General features: G+C 41.5%; 1 protein-coding gene across 1 annotated transcript in view; it reads left to right on the top strand.

The window, feature by feature from the left end:
- The window catches only part of RCOR1 (REST corepressor 1), a 126,116-nt gene that overhangs the window by 101,187 nt on the left and 5,370 nt on the right, over positions 1 to 19,559 (top strand). Inside the window, exons 4-8 of the mRNA XM_007455615.1 lie at positions 4,225 to 4,277; positions 5,723 to 5,884; positions 6,877 to 6,995; positions 9,352 to 9,430; positions 13,032 to 13,226. Coding sequence (XP_007455677.1) covers positions 4,225 to 4,277; positions 5,723 to 5,884; positions 6,877 to 6,995; positions 9,352 to 9,430; positions 13,032 to 13,226 — 608 coding nt within the window. The remainder of the gene's footprint in view (positions 1 to 4,224; positions 4,278 to 5,722; positions 5,885 to 6,876; positions 6,996 to 9,351; positions 9,431 to 13,031; positions 13,227 to 19,559) is intronic.

The following is a 19,559-nucleotide window of genomic DNA, read 5'->3' as shown; positions in this document are numbered from 1 at the left end:
TTTCTTTCTTTCTTTCTTTCTTTCTTTCTTTCTTCCTTCCTTCCTTCCTTCCTTCCTTCCTTCCTTCCTTTCTTTCTTTCCTCTCTCTCTCCCGCTCTCTCCCCCTCCCTCCCTCCCTCCCTTTCTTTTTAAATTGAGGTACAGTTGATTTACAATATTGTGTTAGTTTCAGGTGAACAGCAAAGTGATTCAGTTTTTTACATATATTTTTTTTAGAGTATTTTCCATTACAAGGTTATACAAGATATTGACTATAGTTCCCTGTGTTATACAGTAAATCTTTGTTGCCTATTTTATGTATAGTAGTTTGGATCTGTTAATCCCATACCCCTAATTTATCTACCCCTCCCCCTTTCCACTTTGGTAATAACCGTAAGTATGAGTCTGTTTCTGTTTTGTATATAAATTGATTTGTATTATTTTTTAGATTCCATGGATGCGTTATGTCAGATATTGGTCTTTCTCTGTCCAACTTACTTCACTTAGTATGATAATCTGTAGGTCCATCCATGTTGCTGCAAATGGCAATATTTCATTCTTTTTCGTGGCTGAATAATACTCCATTGTATAAATACACCCCATCTTCTTAAGCCAGTCATCTGTTAATGAGCACTTGGGTTGTTCCCATGTCTTGGCTATTGTAAATAGTGCTGCTGTGAACATTGGGGTGCATATATCTTTTCCAGATATATGCCCAGGAGTGGGATTGCTGGATCTTTTTAGTTTTAGTTTTTTTTTTTTTTTTTCTTTTTTTGCGGTACGTGGCGGTAGGCGGGCCTCTCACTGTTGTGGCCTCTCCCGTTGCGGAGCACAGGCTCCGGACCCACAGGCTCAGTGGCCATGGCTCACAGGCCCAGCCGCTCCGCGGCATGTGGGATCTTCCCGGACCGGGGCACGAACCCACGTCCCCTACATCGGCAGGTGGACTCTCAACCACTGCGCCACGAGGGAAGCCCCTATTTTTAGTTTTTTAAGGAACCTCCATACTGTTTTCCACAGTGGCTGCACCAGTTTACATTCCCACCAACAGTGTAGGAGGGTCCCCTTTTCTCAACACCCTCTCCAGCATTTGTTATCTGTAGGCTTTTTAATGATATGTGCTGCCTTTCAACTTGCTAGAAAAAGAACCGAAAATGTTGACATTGTACATATCACAGGTCCCCCAGCATTCATTCAGCAAATGTTTGTCTAACCTTTATTGGATATTGAGCAATGAAAAGAATGAAAAAATTGTATTTTTGCTAGTGGGTATCAGATGGTAATTCTTTTACAAGTTGTAAGGCTCCCCATATATTAACTTATTTCATCGCACCTTCAAGGCGCCTGGTAGATATACCAGGTGACTTTACTTAAGTAACTATGACAGCGTTCTTCCTTTGCTTTAGATTTGAGTCCGCAGGGTGGTCTTCAAGAAAACCTAAAAGATGTGTGACTTGAAAAGCCACCATATAAGAGCACCTTGCGGTTTACAGTGTGGCAAATGTTACATTTACCCTTAGCTGCAGCAGCTGGAATCCACTGTGTTAGTCTGTTTTCCTGGCCCTACCACCAGCTAATTTTTTTTTTCAGATTTATATAAATTTATTTATTTTTATTTTTGGCTGTGTTGGGTCTTCATTTCTGTGTGAGGGCTTTCTCTAGTTGTGGCGAGTGGGGGCCACTCTTCATTGCAGTGCGTGGGCCTCTCACTGTCGTGGCCTCTCTTGTTGCGGAGCACAGGCTCCAGACATGCAGGCTCAGCAGTTGTGGCTCACGGGCCCAGTTGCTCCGTGGCATGTGGGATCTTCCCAGACCAGGGCTCGAACCCGTGTCCCCTGCATTGGCAGGCAGATTCTCAACCACTGCACCACCAGGGAAGCCCCCACCAGCTAATTTTTGTGTTAAAACAAAAGAACAGATGAAAATAGAAAAAGCATCTAAAGAATGCTTTTGTTTCCCTTGTAATTTTTAAGGTAAATCTGGTAAGAGACAATGGGTTTAATGTCGGTTTAGTGGACCCTGTTACTGATGTAGCAGATTCTGGTTCTGCCCCGAGAGCGAGAGCTGTGGGCAGGACAGGCTCTCAAGGGCCTCCTGCATCGCATCCAGACTGTGCATTATTTGCTTAAAGATCATTTGACTGACTGGTGATCACATGACTGAATGTGTGCACACGTCACACATTGCTTACTCAGCTAAGGTGAATAACAGCGTCTGGAAACCTGTATGCTCGCAGAGTTGAGATTATATAGCAGAAGTTTGAGGTTCGTTTATTGTTTGTTCACTAAATACTTATTAAAAGAAGGAACCCTTAAAGCAGACCTCCAGGGTTGACCCTCACTCAGTTCACTGTACATTGTTTTTCTCTCTTCCTCTCACGTGTTCTTGACTTGAGCACATCTCATTACCTGGTCTTTGTCCTCTGACCTGTGGTCCAGCCCCGGGCTCTAGGTGCCGCTGGCAGCATCTAGGCACCTCTCAGAAGAGTTATCTCTGGCCAGGTGTGCACAGCCACCCGCTCTGCAGCCTTACTTTTTTGTTTGTTTGTTTGTTTTGCTGTACGCAGTCCTCTCACTGTTGTGGCCTCAAGCACAGGCTCCGGACACGTAGGCTCAGCGGCCATGGCTCACGGGCCCAGCCGCTCCGCGGCATGTGGGATCTTCCTGGACCGGGGCACGAACCTGCGTCCCCTGCATTGGCAGGCGGACTCCCAACCACTGCGCCACCAGGGAAGCCCTTTTTTTCTTTTTTTTTTTTTGAACCTTTGAGCATTTTTCTCTTATTTGGCATAATCTACCCTATTGTGAAGTAAAACAAGGGACACACTTCGGAATATTTATGCCCCCATTTTAAAAATCACCAGTTACGGGACTTCCGTGGTGGCGCAGTGGTTAAGACTCCACACTCCCCATGCAGGGGGTCCAGGTTCAATCCCTGGTCAGGGAACTAGATCCCACATGCATGCCGCAACTAAGAGTTTGCATGCCACAACTAAGGAGCACACCGGCAGCAACTAAGGAGCCCATGTGCCTAAGACCTGGCACAACAAAATGAATGAATGAATGAATATTTAAAAAATAAATAAAAATCACCAGTGTCGACTTTTGGGACAAACAAGGGCCTTTATCATTCACTGACTCTCAGTTAAATTGGAATTTTACTCTCTTCTGAGTGGAGTAACCAGTCAGTTTGTGAGTATTTTAGATGTAAAAAAGAAAATAGAGAATTAGTACCTTAACTGACTCTTGTCAGTGGAAAAAAATTTCCCCTTATATTAGAATATATGCTAATGAGTTTGAATTCTTTTTCAAAATTGATTTCTTTTTCCTAGTTAGTTGTCAGTTATACCAAAATTAGGAAGGATGGTTGTGATAGAATTGAATAGCATTCTGAAACTTAGAAGCACTGACTTTTATTAGGTGTCTGCTGTAACACTCAGCCTTATTTTCTCAACTCTGAGTCTGGTCATTGCACCTGGAGAGTGAGTTTTGAGGGAAGGGCAATAGGGGCTAGTAGGATTTAGTGTTTGTTTCATACAATTCTGTGCTATTTGATTTTCCCTTTTCAAGCTTGTATTATTTTTGTAGTTTATAAAGAAAAGTCATTCGTGAGTAAAGAAGTGCTATTGATTAGTAGTCTCTTATTTTTCTGGAAGAAAGACTAGAAAGTGTAGAGAGGAAGTAGATTTGTCACTGGGGGTGGCAGCTTCTGGAGTTTGAGTCTGTTAGTTTTCCTTGGTGTTTCCTTAGTGCTTGAAAGCTGGCATTAGCCACCTTGTTTTGGAGTTTGAGAGCAAATACTAGGCGGTGGTGCATGTAATTTATCTCTTAGATTTTTTTTTAACATAAAAGTGTGTTGCTTGTTCTTTAACCTCAGCTGAGACTTAAAAGCAAACCCCTATTTAATATTCCTTTTTATTTCTAAATAAATATTTTTCAAAGTACCAAAGTAATATTTATCATAGAAAATTTAAGTAGAACCTTGTTTTAAAAAAAAAACACAGAATTATAATCTCACCATCCAGAAATAAGTACTGTGAGTATTTTTTCAGCCATTTCTCTGTGGGATTTATATATGTAAGACCCATAATGATATTATACAGCTCTATTTTGTTCCTGTCTAGTCTTTATTTTTATTCTTGTGCATGGCCGGCCTGAAATATGTGTATGTCAATATCAATTCTGGTGCCCATAGACTATGCCCTGTCCCTCAGTTTGTTTACCGGCCTCTTGTCTTGTTTTTCAGTGGATGAATACATTGCCATTGCCAAAGAGAAGCATGGGTACAACATGGAACAGGTAATGGCATGGTTTTCTTTTGTTGTTAAAAATGGGGTTTATGTTGACCTGTTAATTTTTTTTGTTCTTTGTGTTGGGTAGCGTTGTTTCCTCATTGGCCTTGTTTTTGTAGTCACTAGCAGTGTTATACAAGGCTCTAGTCCCCTTCTTTACTGCTTGAGATGAGTGGTAGAAGACCCTTTGATTGGAAAAGCATGTATGTGTTCCTGCCAGTCTGCACTGTTTAGGGGAGCAGTGGCTCTTAGGTGCTGGATACTTGGGCATAACGCTTTCGTATTTGAATATGGGATTTGTTTATCATTCTTGTGGTTGTGTGATGGTTTTTTTAATGACTCATGGTGTCACACTCAAACCTGCTCAAACCTGTTTTAATATTAATTGCTTTGAATCACTTTCTGGTTGTAAAATTTGACTAAGGTTTTTTAAAAATTGTTTGGAGCCAATTAATGAGAAATCCACAAGATTAATTTTTCTCCCAAAGTGTGATGATATCTTATTTCACCCTTATTTCCAATTACGATTCTTTTAGGTAATCACATTAAGTTGGATTAGTGCTTTCCTTTGTACTGATCTAGATTTTACAGCCTGTAAATTACCAAAAGTTTTCATTTACCCTAATGCCTGAGGATACCACTGATTTTGGTTATATAGACTTGGACCCTTTCTTTTAGCCTTGGCCTTACTTTTAGTCATTCTACCCTGGTAGAACTGTCAGGAAAACCAATTACAATAAGGTAGTTTCAGAATCTTTCAAAGCAAGAAGTGTATGCTTCTCTTTCTCCAAACCCTACTTATGAACTTCACAAAGCTGCTCAGAAAATCATCGATTTTTTTCTGTTTAGAAAGTGTAATTATTATTGGGTGATTGCTGATTACACTTGTATGAATTTTTAAGGATTTTGGTCTTCAAAAGTATGATCATTTCCGCTTTAAAATGGACATACAGGGAGTTTTCTTTGGAAAGTATTCCTGAATTCTCTTGTTTCTAATTTGTTCCTTATCCATTTGTATTTTTTTCCTTTCTGAGCTGGAAAAAACTCTTTAGATTTGAAATTTTTTGGCAAAAGAATAACAAACAATTGTGTGCTTTTTGAGTTACTTTCTCCTTTATATCCAGTGGCTTTAGAGTGTGACCCTGTACGATCACAGATTCCAGAGTCCCACTGCTTCTGCTGTTTACTAGCTGTGACCATTGGCAAGTTACTGAATTTCTCAGGGCCTCCATATTCCAACTTGAGAATTGAGAATAATGGAACGAGTTAGTGTACAAAAGGGCACGGATCAGCGTCTGCCACTTAGCAGTGTATGTGGGTTCGCCATTTGTGAATTTGTCTGGGTATGAAGAAATGCTTGCTCTTCTTGTGCCAGCCTCATTTCCACTTTAATGTTTCAGTCATGTCAGTCATGTTGTTGGTCTAAAAATTTCACTGATACTATTTTTCTAGGCTCTTGGGATGCTCTTTTGGCATAAGCATAATATTGAAAAATCATTGGCTGATTTGCCCAACTTTACCCCCTTCCCAGATGAGTGGACTGTGGAAGATAAAGTCTTATTTGAGCAAGCCTTTAGTTTTCACGGGAAAACTTTTCATAGAATCCAACAAATGGTGAGTAGGTGAGACCATTCACCGTGTGCCCCCCCAACCCCCCCGGCCCTGAGGGGTAGGGCTGTCATCCTCGAGCACGAGTGTTCCCGTTTTTAATAAAGCAGCTCACTGCAAGCTACTGGGTGGGTGAGAGGCTTCACATTACAAGAGTGAGATATTCCCTAGCACCTCCCAGCTTGATAGCTGTACCTCAGCCCACCCCACCCCACCCCACCCCTCTTGTCGGGACGACCCTGAGTGTCCCTTTTTTTTTTGGCTGCATTGGGTCTTCATTGCTGCACGCGGGCTTTCTCTCTAGTTGCAGCGAGCAGGGGCTACTCTTCGTTGCAGTGTGAGGGCTTCTCATTTTGCAGTGGCTTCTCTTGTTGTAGAGCACGGGCTCTAGGTGCGCGGGCTTCAGTAGTTGCGGCGCGTGGGCTCAGTAGTTGCGGTGCACAGACTTAGTTGCTCCGTGGCATGTGGGATCTTCCTGGACCAGGGATTGAACCCATGTCCCCTGCATTGGCAGGTGGATTCTTAACCACTGTGCCACCAGGGAAGTCCCCCCAGAGTGTTCTGATAGAAAGGGTCTCTGATGGTGGATGAGGCCAAACGTCATGGGGCCCCTGTCTCCCTGGGGAGTTTTGCTGACCTGTCACTTCTAGAAAGGTATTTGGTGGACTCCTACTGTGAAAGCTTACTGACGGTTACATTAGTGCTCAAATGAATCTTTAAAAAAATAACCTAGAAGTTATGTTAGAAGCTGTAGTCGTGTGAAAACTCTGATTCATCTTAAGCTGACTGCAGTCTTTCATGGGCTAAGTTTCACTTACAGTCAAACTTCAGTAATTTGAAAATGTATCGATGAGAGTTCTTTTGTGAATTCAGAGAAAAATGGCTGTGACTTAGGACATTTCTGAATACATGAGAGTGATCCTTATGAAATATATCTACACACATTTGATTTTTAAAGATTAGCTTTAAATCTAAGCCAACTCATTTTTTGTATTTAGCTTCCTGATAAATCTATAGCAAGTCTGGTGAAATTTTACTACTCCTGGAAGAAGACGAGGACTAAAACCAGCGTGATGGATCGCCACGCTCGGAAACAGAAACGGGAGCGGGAGGAAAGGTCAGTACGCACGCGGGGTGGTGTCTCACCCCTTCGGAGATCTTTGCACCGGCATTTCTAAGAGCTGGTGGGTACACAAAGGGGTTCCCCCGGTTGCTTCCTGGTGGAACCAGAACATACACAAATATTCTTCAGCTCCATGCTCATGAGCTGTGTTAATGCATGAGTGCTACCTTCTAAAGGTGTCTTTTCTCACCACTCTGCAGTCAGCACACTTTGTTCTGAACGAGTGAACTTTCCAACACATTCCTTTGTGCCCCTTAAGGGTGTCTTCTTTTAGTAAAAAGCAATCTCTGACTTATGTTGAAATTCACTTGGTGTGCTTCTGCAGGATTCAGTTGACGTTTTTATGTCTGGGATGTTAGAATCTACAGTTCAGGTTTCCTTCTTCCTTTTTGTTACCAGCCGTTTTGCGTATGTGAGAGAGAGAGAGGGGACATTATGACTTCTTAATAAGGAGGTTAGTTTTAAGGACAGCTTCGTGCATAGGACGCACCTTAACCATCACGCCCTCAGCCTTACATACAGCAGAGTCAGGGAAGCGGCCTTTGCTCACCCACAGAAGTGGGTTCTGCTGTCAACTGAAGGGTCTGCTGATGGTCTCACAGGCAGGTTGGGTCAATGCCCTCCTTTCCAGGCCTCTGTTTCCTCAGCTCTAAAATGAAGATGCTTCAGGTCTAGAAGGCAGCGCACAAACATAGTGGGTTTTATGGTAGTGGGAATATAGGTGGCTTTTAAAAATTATATCTTCTATAATATATTATTTTTATAAATTAACAATACAAAATAAAATGAAGAAGTATGAACTATATGATCTCTGTGGCCCTGTCTTAGGAGAGTATCTTATGATTTCAAATGAAAGAGAATAACCTGTGGGGACAGATTGAGAATTATCACTTTTGGAGACACCTGCGAAGCTCTTTCCAGCCATAAGATTCTATAAAATTGTTGACCGTGACACATCTGCATATTTTTTTAGTTTGCGACATACATAACTAGTGGGTCTATTTATGGATCAGTACTCTGTGACCAAAGAAAAGTAGCAAACTCTACTGAATTTGTTTTTAGTGTTATAGCAATTTTTGATTAAAATTCCTTGTTTCCTTTATATGTTAGGTCTAGTTTACTGTTTATAAACTAAGTCTGTTACCACAAACAAGTGCGGTTTACTAAGCTGAAATCAGAATTAAATTAAAAAAAAAGAAGATTGGGATTTGTTATCCTTGAGGATGAAGCGATAAGAGCATTGTTCTAACTTTGCATCTGCGCAAGGGTGCTCCTACCTTCCCGGTGCACCTTCACACAGTCAGGATGCAAACAGAGGAGGGGCACCCTGGCCACGGCAGAAGCACCTGAGAGATTGTTGTCTTTCTAACGGGACCTACCTGTGAAAGGAACGGCAGGGCCTGGGAAAATTCCCTCCACCCCTGGCTCTTTCTCCTCTCAGACATGCTTTCCTCAGCCAGAACGTCTTACCACTGTGGGCCTTGGGCGTGGGTTGGGGGAGAAGGAGAGCACAGTGGGTGCGTCACCTGGGATGGGTTCCTGAGACAAAGTGGGTGTTGACATTTGAAACCCTGAGTGTTCTGCTGCCACCACTGCTCAGCTGGCTTTAGCTGCAGGCAGACTGGGGCAGGCTGCCTGGCTTCTGTGAGCCTTCGCTTTCACATTTTTTTTAAGCAAAAGGAGGTGGACTCTCAACCACTGCACCACCAGGGAAGCCCTTTGTTTTCTTTTTAAGTAAGAAATACTGCATGGAAGGATATAAACAAAAGCATGCACCATATCAATGCAAGCTTTCTTTTTTTTTTTTTTTCCTTTGGTGAGCGTTCTTTTTAAAATTAACTTAAAATACCAGTTATTCGAGCCACCAAAAAGCCTCTCCCATTCTCAGACTTGTGTACTTGTGAGTAGACAGGTGGGACTTGAACATGGATTTTTACTTGTTGGTGAATTTATTCCCAATACAATAGGCTTTATTCCTGAATAATTTCTCAGTTATATCTAATGATCATGTCCTGGTCCTCCATTAGCTACTTATGGAGAATTAAAGTAAATGTCTTAAATTTGACATTTTTAGTTGAGAGAAAACACTTTGCAAATAATAAAGCGACAATGTTTTAGGGCTGGTTTGGGAGTTAGAAACCCATTTTAATAGCTTTTTAAATCATTTAGACTAAAAGAGCTATGGAATTGGTATTTTATTTGAATTCTAAAAATGTACTTATCTCAGCATTCTGAAAACATATACTAATTTTGTATTACATCTGTCATTAAATCAGTATATTGCTTGTATTTGTGTATTAAATAGAATTAGTACAAAATAATCTTTCAGTAACTTGTTCTTGTCTTCCAGTGAGGATGAACTGGAAGAAACAAATGGAAATAACGCCATTGACATTGAGATTGATCCAAACAAGGAAAGCAAAAAGGAGGTATTTTTTTCCCCCAGTACTGTTAAGACAAATAAATTTCATTACTAGTTTCATAAGTAAAACATTCCTTTTTCTCATTCTACTTAATATATTAAGTGCTGTGTACAAGGCATCATGGTATGGCTTTTTAAACAATACTAACTTTGCTTTGTAGAACTTAGAATTTTGTTTGCTAAGAAATACGAGAAAGGAAGCCTTAAAGGAAAAAAATGGCATCAACGAGGAAAGTTTTTATGTACGGTAACAGTTCTCACTGCCTTCTTTCCTGGGCCCTTCGCTCAGCAGGTTACATAGGGGCCTTGTGAGGACCGGGCTCGAGCTCGGCCCCTCCTCTCGGCTCTGGTGGCCTCCTTCCTTCTGTATCTGCCCGGGGCCTGCACCCTCTGGGTCACGGTGAAGTTTTAATCTCTCACGTTTTAAAAATCATTACGCCAAAGGTTTATAGTCTCTGGATCCAAGAGGTCCACGAATCCCTACAATTATACATGACTTTTGCAGGGGTATATCTATAACCTTTACTTATTGTAAACTGTCCAGTGAGAACAGTGGGGTGTCTGGATGGTCTTAGCCTTTTGAAATGGGGGTTAGAGTCTTGCATTATTTTGCCCATTCATAAAAATTGAATAAAGCATATGTGGGGTCCCCGAGGGCCCTCCGGGGAGACCAGGGTTCTGTGGCCTAGTTGGGGACCCCCACGGTACAGAGCTGCCTGCAGCAGTTCCCTGATGGGTGCCACCACCACAGCTGAGGAAAGAGGGCCTCAGCCCTTTGGTGCCCATCAGCCCCTCATTCAGGGTGGAGTATGGAATCCCAGCATGGGCATGACTTTTACATGTGTTCACATAAGTGTTTTTCTAAAGACAGAGTCTGTAGTTTCAGTAAAGTCTGAAAAGGTTTTCTATCTCAAAAGGTACTAAAGTATGAGAAAAACGAAAGGGTTTAGACATACCTAAACTTTAAAATTACACCAATAATATATGATTTTATAGACATGTAGGAAATACAGCTAAACAAAAGGGAAAAATGAAAATGATTTATCATTTCATCACCCGTATCACTATTAACATTTTGGTGACTCTTTCCAGATGACCTCCTCTTATAAAATATATATGCCTATACATAATTCTGAATCTGTATGCTTAAAAAATATAAAATCGGATCTTAATACATAATTTTATAACCTTTTAAATTTACTCTGCCTTGAACATTTTTTAGAAATTGAAGTATAGCTGATTTACAGTGTTGTGTTAGTTTCTGGTGTATGACAGAGTGATTCAGTTTTATGTATATATTCTTCTCCATTATGCTTTATCACAGGATATTGAATATAGTTCCCTATATAGTGCTGTACCGTAGTGCTGTTCCGTAGGTATAGTGCTGTACCGTAGGACCTTGTTGTTTGTCCATTCTGTATATAATAGTTTGCATCTGCTAATCCCAAACTCCCAGTCCGTCCCTCCCCCAACCCCCTTCCCCCTGGCAACCACAAGTCTGATCTCTGTGTCTGAGTCTGTTTCTGTTTTGTAGATAAGTTCATTTGTGTTCTATTTTAGATTCCACATGTAAGCGGTATCATGTGGTATTTGTCGTTCTCTTTGTGATTTACTTCACTTAGTATGATAATCTCTAGGTCCATCCATGTAGCTGCAGATGGCATTATTTCATTCTTTTTTATGGCTGAGTAATATTCCATTGTGTACATGTACCACACCTTCTTTATCCATTCATCTGTCAATTGGACATTCAAGTTGTTTCCATGTCTTGGCTATTGTAAATAGTGCTGCTGTGAACATAGGGGTGCTGCCTGTATCTTTTTGAATTATAGTTTTGTCCAGATATATGCCCAGGAGTGGGATTGCTGGATCTTATGGCAACTCTGTTTTTAGTTTCTTGAGGAACGTCAATATTGAACCTTGAACATATTTTTATGTCAAACATATTTGTATGCATAGCTGTATGTTATTCCATCATTACAGATCTTTTATAATTGAGTTAATTAATCTTATATGGGTTTTTACAGTCTTTTTCCCTGTAAGTAATGCTGAAATGCGGATCTCATGACTACATATTTGTGCACTTAATTTTTTCCATTAGAATTAATTTCTGGAAGTTGAATTATTGCGTCAAAGTGTTCTAGATATATTCTTAAGGCTTCTTTTGGTATGGTATATATTATCAAATAGGAAACTGGTAATTCTTTCTGGATAGCACTCTTACCAGTGATTTATATGAGTGCCCAAATAACAAGATCATTTTAAGGATTAGCTAAATTACATTGCTTTTTGGGAAATCGGATTGTACTTGCAATTTTTAGTAAGCTTTGTTTTGATGCATTGTTATTTATTAGGTACTTCAGTGGAACATTTTAAATGAAAGAGGCTTGGTTTTATATTAATTTCTGTAATTGTTATTTATATAGCAGTTTATAATTTAAAAAGAAAAATGGTTAAATCTCAGTTTCTTTACCTACTAAAATGTTATTAAAACAGACACATGGTGGGAGGGAGGGAGACGCAAGAGGGAAGAGATATGGGAACATATGTATATATATAACTGATTCACTTTGTTGTAAAGCAGAAACTAACGCACCATTGTAAAGCAATTATACTCCAATAAAGATGTTAAAAAAAAAAACAGACATGTGGTCAATAGGTGATCTTTACTGAATAGCATAGTGCTATTGCAGAACATAGTTTACTGTCTATTTATATTTTTATGTGTTGTTTATTACCACTTGTTTGAGAGCTTATTGCTACCATCATGGTTTGCATTGCCTTTTTATCTCAGTCTTTTAAAATATGAAGCAGAAAGATGAATGTATTTTCAGCTTTACCGGCCAATGTTAATACACTGACAAGATGAAATTATAAACAGTTAACCAAAACTTGTTCTTAAAATGGTTGCCACTAGGATGTTATCCTTTCCTTGCCAAGATATTAGTGCATTTCATTCCCAAAGGTTTTGGTTTTAGAGAAAGCATTTAAAAAACTAAGCAGCAGTCATGCATTTTTAAATGATAGCATATAGTTTTTGAAGCAAGTTACACAGTTGCCCTAAAAGTTGTGTTATCCAAAAAAAGAAACCGAAAAGGTGTATAAACAAGTTTCATATTGAAGTTTTTATTTTTATAACCATCTATAAAGATTTAAAGAATTTAAGTGGATCCTTATACATGTGCTGAATCTTTTTTTTTTTTTTTCTTTCTGTGGCCGTATGTCCATCTACAGTTGCTAGGGACTCTTTGGATAAAATAACTCCTTATTCATAAATACAAAGCTCACCAGAAGGGAATACAGGTTATTTTTTCTTCCTGTGTTCCTGCAGGAAGCTGGGAATCCTTCTTGTCAGAGGTTTATGGAATAAGGATGTATCTGTATAGGAAGGAAATGGAGTCCACTTTGAAGTGTTTATTTAGCCAAAGTTCAATAGCCAGTGTTTTTGTCTGTTAACTATGTATTAGAACTTGTAGATGGTAATTATGAGATGGCGTGGTATTTGTCTTAGATTGTTTGGAGCCATGTTAAGAAAATATGCTAATTACTGTTCATTTGGCATTTTAGTTTTTTTAGTTTCTCATTTATCAAATATGTGTATCATGCAGGTGCCCCCTACTGAGACAGTTCCTCAGATCAAAAAAGAAAAACATAGTACACAGGCTAAAAATAGAGCAAAAAGGAAACCTCCGAAAGGAATGTTTCTTTCTCAAGAAGACGTGGAGGCTGTTTCTGCCAATGCCACTGCTGCTACCACGGTGCTGAGACAACTGGACATGGAGCTGGTGTCAATCAAACGACAGGTACCCGTGAGCCCAGTCCTGGGTGAAGAGTTAACTGCACTTTAGATGTGTTCTTACTTCTCACTCACTTGGATGTTCTCTTTCCCCAAATCTCAAAAGCGCATTTTGTTTCTAAGGAATTGGAGAGAAGATCTTAGGCCCGTTGATTTTTTTTTCCCTTAAATTAACCGTGAAGTTGAAATTTTATACAGATATTGATATAGATACAGATCTCAGTGACTTGTCATAATGTGAACACACCCAGGTAACCTCTGTCTGGATGAAGACTTGGAGCATCGCCTCCACAGCCCCTTTATCTACCCTTGAGAAATACATTGTTGCCTCAGAAGCCTCACTCATGCCCCCTGTTCATTACCCACCTTCTCCCGGTGGGTGGCCACTGTTCTGACTTAAAGCCATATGTTATTTTTATCTTTTTTTGGATTTTATATAAACAGAATGATAAAGTGGGTGTGTGTGTGTGTGTGTGTGTGTGTGTGTGTGTGTGTGTGTGTGTGTGTGTGTGTGTGTGTGTGTGTCTGGCTCTTACTCAGCATGTGAGATCTATCCAGGTAACAGCCATACTTCTTATTCTTTCTCATTGCTGTATAAATACCCAACAGATGATCCATTTTACTTTGAGTGGACATTTGGGTTGTTTCCCGTTTTTGATTCTTACACATGATACTGATAGGAACGTTGTTTTATGTGCCTCTGGGTGTGTTGTGGGTGCATCTTTGTTAGAGATAACACCTAAGAGTGCAGTTGTTGGGTTATCGAGTGTGCATATGACTGACCTTAGAAAACAATGCCAGACAGTTTCCCAAAGTGGTCATGTCACTTTACGTGAGTTTTGGTTGCACCACATCAGGATTTCCTAGTTGTAGCACTGTTGACATTTTGGGCTGGATAATTTCTTTGTTCTGGGGGTTGTTCTGCTCCTTGTAGGATGTTTAGCAGCATCTCTGGCCTCGACCCACTCACTGGATGCCAGTAGCGCCCTCCCCTCCACCATGCTGTGTGACCTCATTGTGGAGTTACGGGGGCGGTGGGGGAATGGTCTCCTGTTGCCCATTCTGAGGGCTTCTTTTTCACTCTCTTAGCGGTATCTATCTATCTATCTATCTATCATTTATTTATGGCTGTGTTGGGTCTTCGTTGCTGCACGTGGGCTTTCTCTAGTTGCGGCGAGCAGGGGCTACTCTTTGTTGCGGTGCGCGGGCTTCTCATTGCGGTGGCTTGTCTTTGTTGCAGAGCACGGGCTCTAGGCGCGCAGGCTCGGTAGTTGTGGCTCTAGAGCACAGGCTCAGTGGTTGTGGCGCATGGGCTTAGCTGCTTCGCGGCATGTGGGATCTTCCCGGACCAGGGCTCAAACCCTCGTCCCCTGCATTGGCAGGTGGATTCCTAACCACTGCACCACCAGGGAAGCCCTCTTAGTGGTGTCTTTTAATGAACAGAAATTCTTAGTTTTAAGGTAGTCCAGTTTCTCATTCTTGTCTTTTACGGTTAGTGATTTTTGAGTTCTGTTAAGAACCTTTCCTGAGGTCATGGATATACTCTTACACACTATCTTAAAAGTGTTGTTTTGCCTTTTACATTTTGATCTTCAGTCTACCTGGCAGTGTTTTTGTTTGTATGTTGTTACATGTAGGGTCAATTTTTTTTTTTTTTTCATACGGATATCTAGTTTACCCAGTACTATTAATTAAAAAAGACTACCCTTTCCCTGTTGTAAGGCTGTGGGACCTTTGTCTTAAATCCGGTGTCCATTATGTGTATCGGTCAGGTTTGGAGTTCTGTTTGTCCATTCGTAACCAGTACTATATGGTCTTAATAATACATAATCATGAATGGATATGTGTGGTAGGAGAAGTCCTCCAAGATGGCTGTTCCTGGCCCTTGTATTTCCATATAAAGTTTAGAATCACCTTCTCAATTTCCAGAATAGTAATTCTGCTAGAATTTTGATTGGGGTTGTGTTGAATGTATAGATCAATATAGAGAATTAACATCTTATGATCCATGAACATGATATATCCCTGCACTTCAATAGATGTTTAGTTTCTTCCAGTATTTTGTCATTCTCTATGAACAAGTCTTGTATTTCCTTTATTAGTGTTATTCCTACATGTTTGGTACATTTCTGGTGCTCTTGTAAAGAATATTGGTTTTTTTGTTTGTTTTTCTGGGGTTTTTTTGTGGTACGCGGGCCTCTCACTGTTGTGGCCCCTCCCGTTGCGGAGCACGGGCTCCGGACGCACAGGCTCAACGGCCATGGCTCACGGGCCTAGCCGCTCCGCGGCATGTGGGATCTTCCCGGACCGGGGCACGAACCCGCGTCCCCTGCATCGGCAGGCAGACTCTCAACCACTGCGCCACCAGGGAAGCCCCAAGAATATTGTTTTTAAAACGCATCCTTTCCTGATCATTCGTGCTTCGTGTGAGAAATGGCTCCTCCTTGTCTTTTCGTCTGATTTTGTGTAAAAGTCAAACCCAAAAGTTAGCCGAGCAGCCCAGTGCTGCCCTTCCGTTAGTCACCTCCCCCCGACCCCAAATGCAAGATGAATTATGGACTGGTGGTTCACTTTTAGTTCGTGCTGCCTTTGATTTGTCAATCTTGATGGCTGCCTTGGCAGGGCTGAGAAGAGAAGGGTGGGGTCTGTGGCCCCGGCTGTCCCCTGGTGAAGGAGGCCGCACAGACCAGGACCCGGCGTGCCCCTCGGAGTTGTGGGCTTGCGGCTGCCACAGCTGCATTCTAATCTTAGGAGAATCACTTAATCTTCCTGGGCCTCTTTTTTCAAATGAGATTAATCCTTGCCTGCCTGATCTTACAGGATGTGTGAGGGCGTCGTAGTAAGCTGCATCTGCGCTGGGAGAGTTCTGTGACTGGGGCTGGGATCTCCTCTGTGCATTTTACCTTTCTCTCCAAGGGGCCTCAATCCCCTCTGCTGAGTGAGTTCCTGACGCTTGCTGTTCGGTGTCAATATTTCGAAGAAGGAAAGAGACCCTTCCTTCTACAGAGGTGTTACTGACTTTGTAGTGTGATAGATAAAGAGGCTTTGGTTTTCAGAGCCAGGGTCAAGAGCAGGAATTTTTTATTTGAAGGTAGCTGCTCAGAGCTGACATTGTTGGAGAGAAGGCTCAGAGGCTGACTTACTAAGAGGTGAGGTCAGTTGTTTACTTTCCACAGCCTTTAGGGCTTCTGCCAGCTGCACTTCAGGTGCACGTGGCGGTCAGTCACACAGTGGGCATGTTATTCTGGATGCCCCCATGTCTGGTTGTATGCCAGGGAAACAGTCATCCGATGAGGACAGGAAACCTGACTAACAGCAGCTCAGACAGAGAAGGGTTTATTTTTATCAAATAACAAGAAATTCCAACATCAGTGATTGCTGGCGTTAGTTCCTCTGCTCAGTGATGCTCGCGGGGACCCAGATTCTTTCAGATTCTCCTGCTCCACCATTCTTAGCTTTTAGGCTTTTCATCTTGCTCGTTGCCTCACACTGGAAGCTGCAGAAGCCATTTTGTCACCTTCGTGTCTGCATTCAGGGCAGTAAGAAGAGGAGGTGGAGGAAAAGCTTTTGCCTTCCCAGAACCTCCTGGACTTTGTGTGGCAGGGCTTTGCAGCCCGGCTCCTCCTAGCGCTGAGGAAGTCGTAAGCCGCTGTCAAAGATACAAGTGAGAAGGGGGCTGGGAATGGCCGTCAGGTTAGCCAGCAGACACTGCTGGTTGCATCAGGTCTTCCTGGGTGGAGAGAATGAAATGGTCTGACCTTAGAGAAGAATCACTAAATACCCAATAAAATAGGAAAAAGAAAGTTGTGTTCAGCCAGGAGCTCTAGGTAAGGCACCAGGCCAAGTCAACTACTTTTTTTGTTTTTTCTTTAAATGCTGGTTACTTTTTGTATCCTGTTTCTTATCCAGCTTGTTGCCACTCTGGCTTCCTTTCCGATTGGCATGATGCTGGCAACTAATCCCTATTCTTATTCTGATTAGTAAACATTGGACATTTGCTAATTTGGAAAATGATTAGGAGCAGACACATAGGTAAATGAAAATATAGAGCTAACTTTTAGTTCAGGATTTGTGGATGTTTTACCTTGTAGCCACTCATTTAATCTCGATGCTTCTTTATCCACTGATTTTAGAGGGAAAATGCATGTGTTAAACAGGTTGGAAAATGCCTGTTACTTAATCACAATGCGATACACACGCGCACACACACACACACACACACACACACACACACACACACACACACGGGCGCGCGCGCCCAGCTTTGTAACATATATATATATATAGCTAGAAGGAATAAAGTAACTGGAATGCCAGGGGAGAGGGGATGGGGTGGGGGGGACATGAAATTGAATATATGTTCTAGTGGACATACCCCTGACTTTTTTGTGTGTGTGTTCTAATAAAACTTTATTTATAAAAGTAGCCAGTAGGCTGGATTTGGTATGTAGGTCATAGTTTCCCAACCCCTGCTATAAATGAAACAAGGTTTACCATGAATAATAATTATGAAGCTCAGTTATGTCTAGACCCCTGACTTTTGAGAATTTGCTCATTCCCTGTCAGAAGTTTCTAGGCCTAGTTTTCAGAATTCAGGGAGCATAATCCGAGTGCCTTGCAGTATTTTGTGGGTATTTTGTGGGTTGTTGGTAACTGTGAGCTCTGAGAAGAGTCTAAGATTGTGCTGTTCAGTGTGGTAGCCACGTGTGGTCTTTAGATTTTAGTTCGGATTAATTAAAATTGGAAAAATTAAAAATGTGACTCCTCAGTTGGATAAGCCACTTTTCAGGTGCTTAGTAGCAGCGTGTGGCAGGTGGCCGCCATGTCAGGCAGCCCAAGTTTAGAATATTTTCATTATCAGAGAGAGTTCTGTCAGCTTATGCTGGTCTGAGAGCTTAGAATTACTTACTGTGAGTAAATTTCAAGTATTTTCTTCTGATTTGTACCTTTTCAAAATAAACTAAAACAGATTTCAGTAAAGCAAGGTTCTGGTTTTTGGTTTTACTGTAGAGTGAATTTTGTGCATGTTTCCAGTATTTTTCTTTTCAGTTGTTTTTATGTTCTGATGTGGCACCCTTACACAAGATTTGGAGTAGACTGTATTTCTGGCAGACTTTGAGGCCCTTGGTAAGGGCAGACAGGGTCAGTTTCTGGTCCTTAAAAGTCCCAGTCTTATTTACTTGCCCACTGGTCCCATAGCATAGAAAATTTTCCCTGTACCACCCCCCCTGACCCCTTAAACCTTTTAGAAGAAGTAAAACAAAGGAGGAAAGGATCTGTGAAACTGGAAATCTATGAAATGTAAGTCGTCGAAAGTGGGGTTTTAAAAACTTGTATAAGTATAAAAAGTTTTTTTTGAAGAAGAGAGAGATCTACTAAAAAGTGAACTACCATCTCCACTCGTCTTCCACCCTTTCCCTATCTCTAAAATTTCTGCTTTTCTTCCTTTGCCTTAATAGGATTTCTGCTTTCAAGGGCACCTTCTGCTCATGAATATTTTTGATGTTTTACTTGGGAAAATGAACCTGTTCCTCTGCTTGCTTTCTTATTTGCTCAAGTGATTATTCAAGAATGAAAAATGATAGGGCCAGAGTTCCCCTAGTGCTAGGCACAGAAATGTCCCTCTGCTTAGAGTTGAGAGAGAAGGGCCCCCTCCTGTGACCCAGCTTGTTCAGGAGCGAGTGCAGAATTAAAGAGCAGCTGTGGAGTGATTGAGCGGTTTGTATTTATTGTTTGTGTCTTTCTTTTGATTAGGCAAGGACAGTGAAAGGTCCACTGAATCAAAGCAAGAATGTGGGAAAGGTAATTTGTGAGAAAATGAAGTTACTGTTGCTCAGAATTAGACTTGTGGAAACCCGACACGCTGCTTTCTTTTCTCCTCCCCGTAAAGAAGTCTGCAGGTGGGGCTTCTGCCCTTTGTAGCGTCCGTGCGGTGCTCGGGGCTGTGAGGCTCTCCTGCCTTCACTCTGCCTGCTCTCTTTCCTCAGCTCAGCTCTGCGTGGTGGGAGCCCAGGCGTTGTCTTCTGTGTCAGACTGCAGTTGTGCATTCTGTGGCCCAGGTCGCCTGTTCCAAGCTGGTGGATTAAGATTGTGTGCGCAGGCACCTTTTTACCACCATCCCTTCCGTCTTGGTTGTCTCTTGTCCGGTGCCCTAAGCAAGTCAATTAAAGAACTTAGTTAGCTGCTCTCAAAGGATACTATAGGGACCTCAAATTTGGCTACCTTACAGGTTAGGAACTTCTTTCCTTTTGGTTTTTTGTTTCTTTTAGCTTTCTCAGTTCTCTTTTCTTTTCATACCTTTATAAAAGTGGTTCATTTTAAAAATGAAAATCCTCTTTCC

Source organism: Lipotes vexillifer, unplaced genomic scaffold (assembly GCF_000442215.2).
Source record: "Lipotes vexillifer unplaced genomic scaffold, Lipotes_vexillifer_v1.1 scaffold584, whole genome shotgun sequence".
Classification (NCBI taxonomy): domain Eukaryota; kingdom Metazoa; phylum Chordata; class Mammalia; order Artiodactyla; family Lipotidae; genus Lipotes; species Lipotes vexillifer.
Note: the sequence above shows the minus strand (reverse complement) of the source record. Positions and strands in the feature narration are given on the sequence as shown.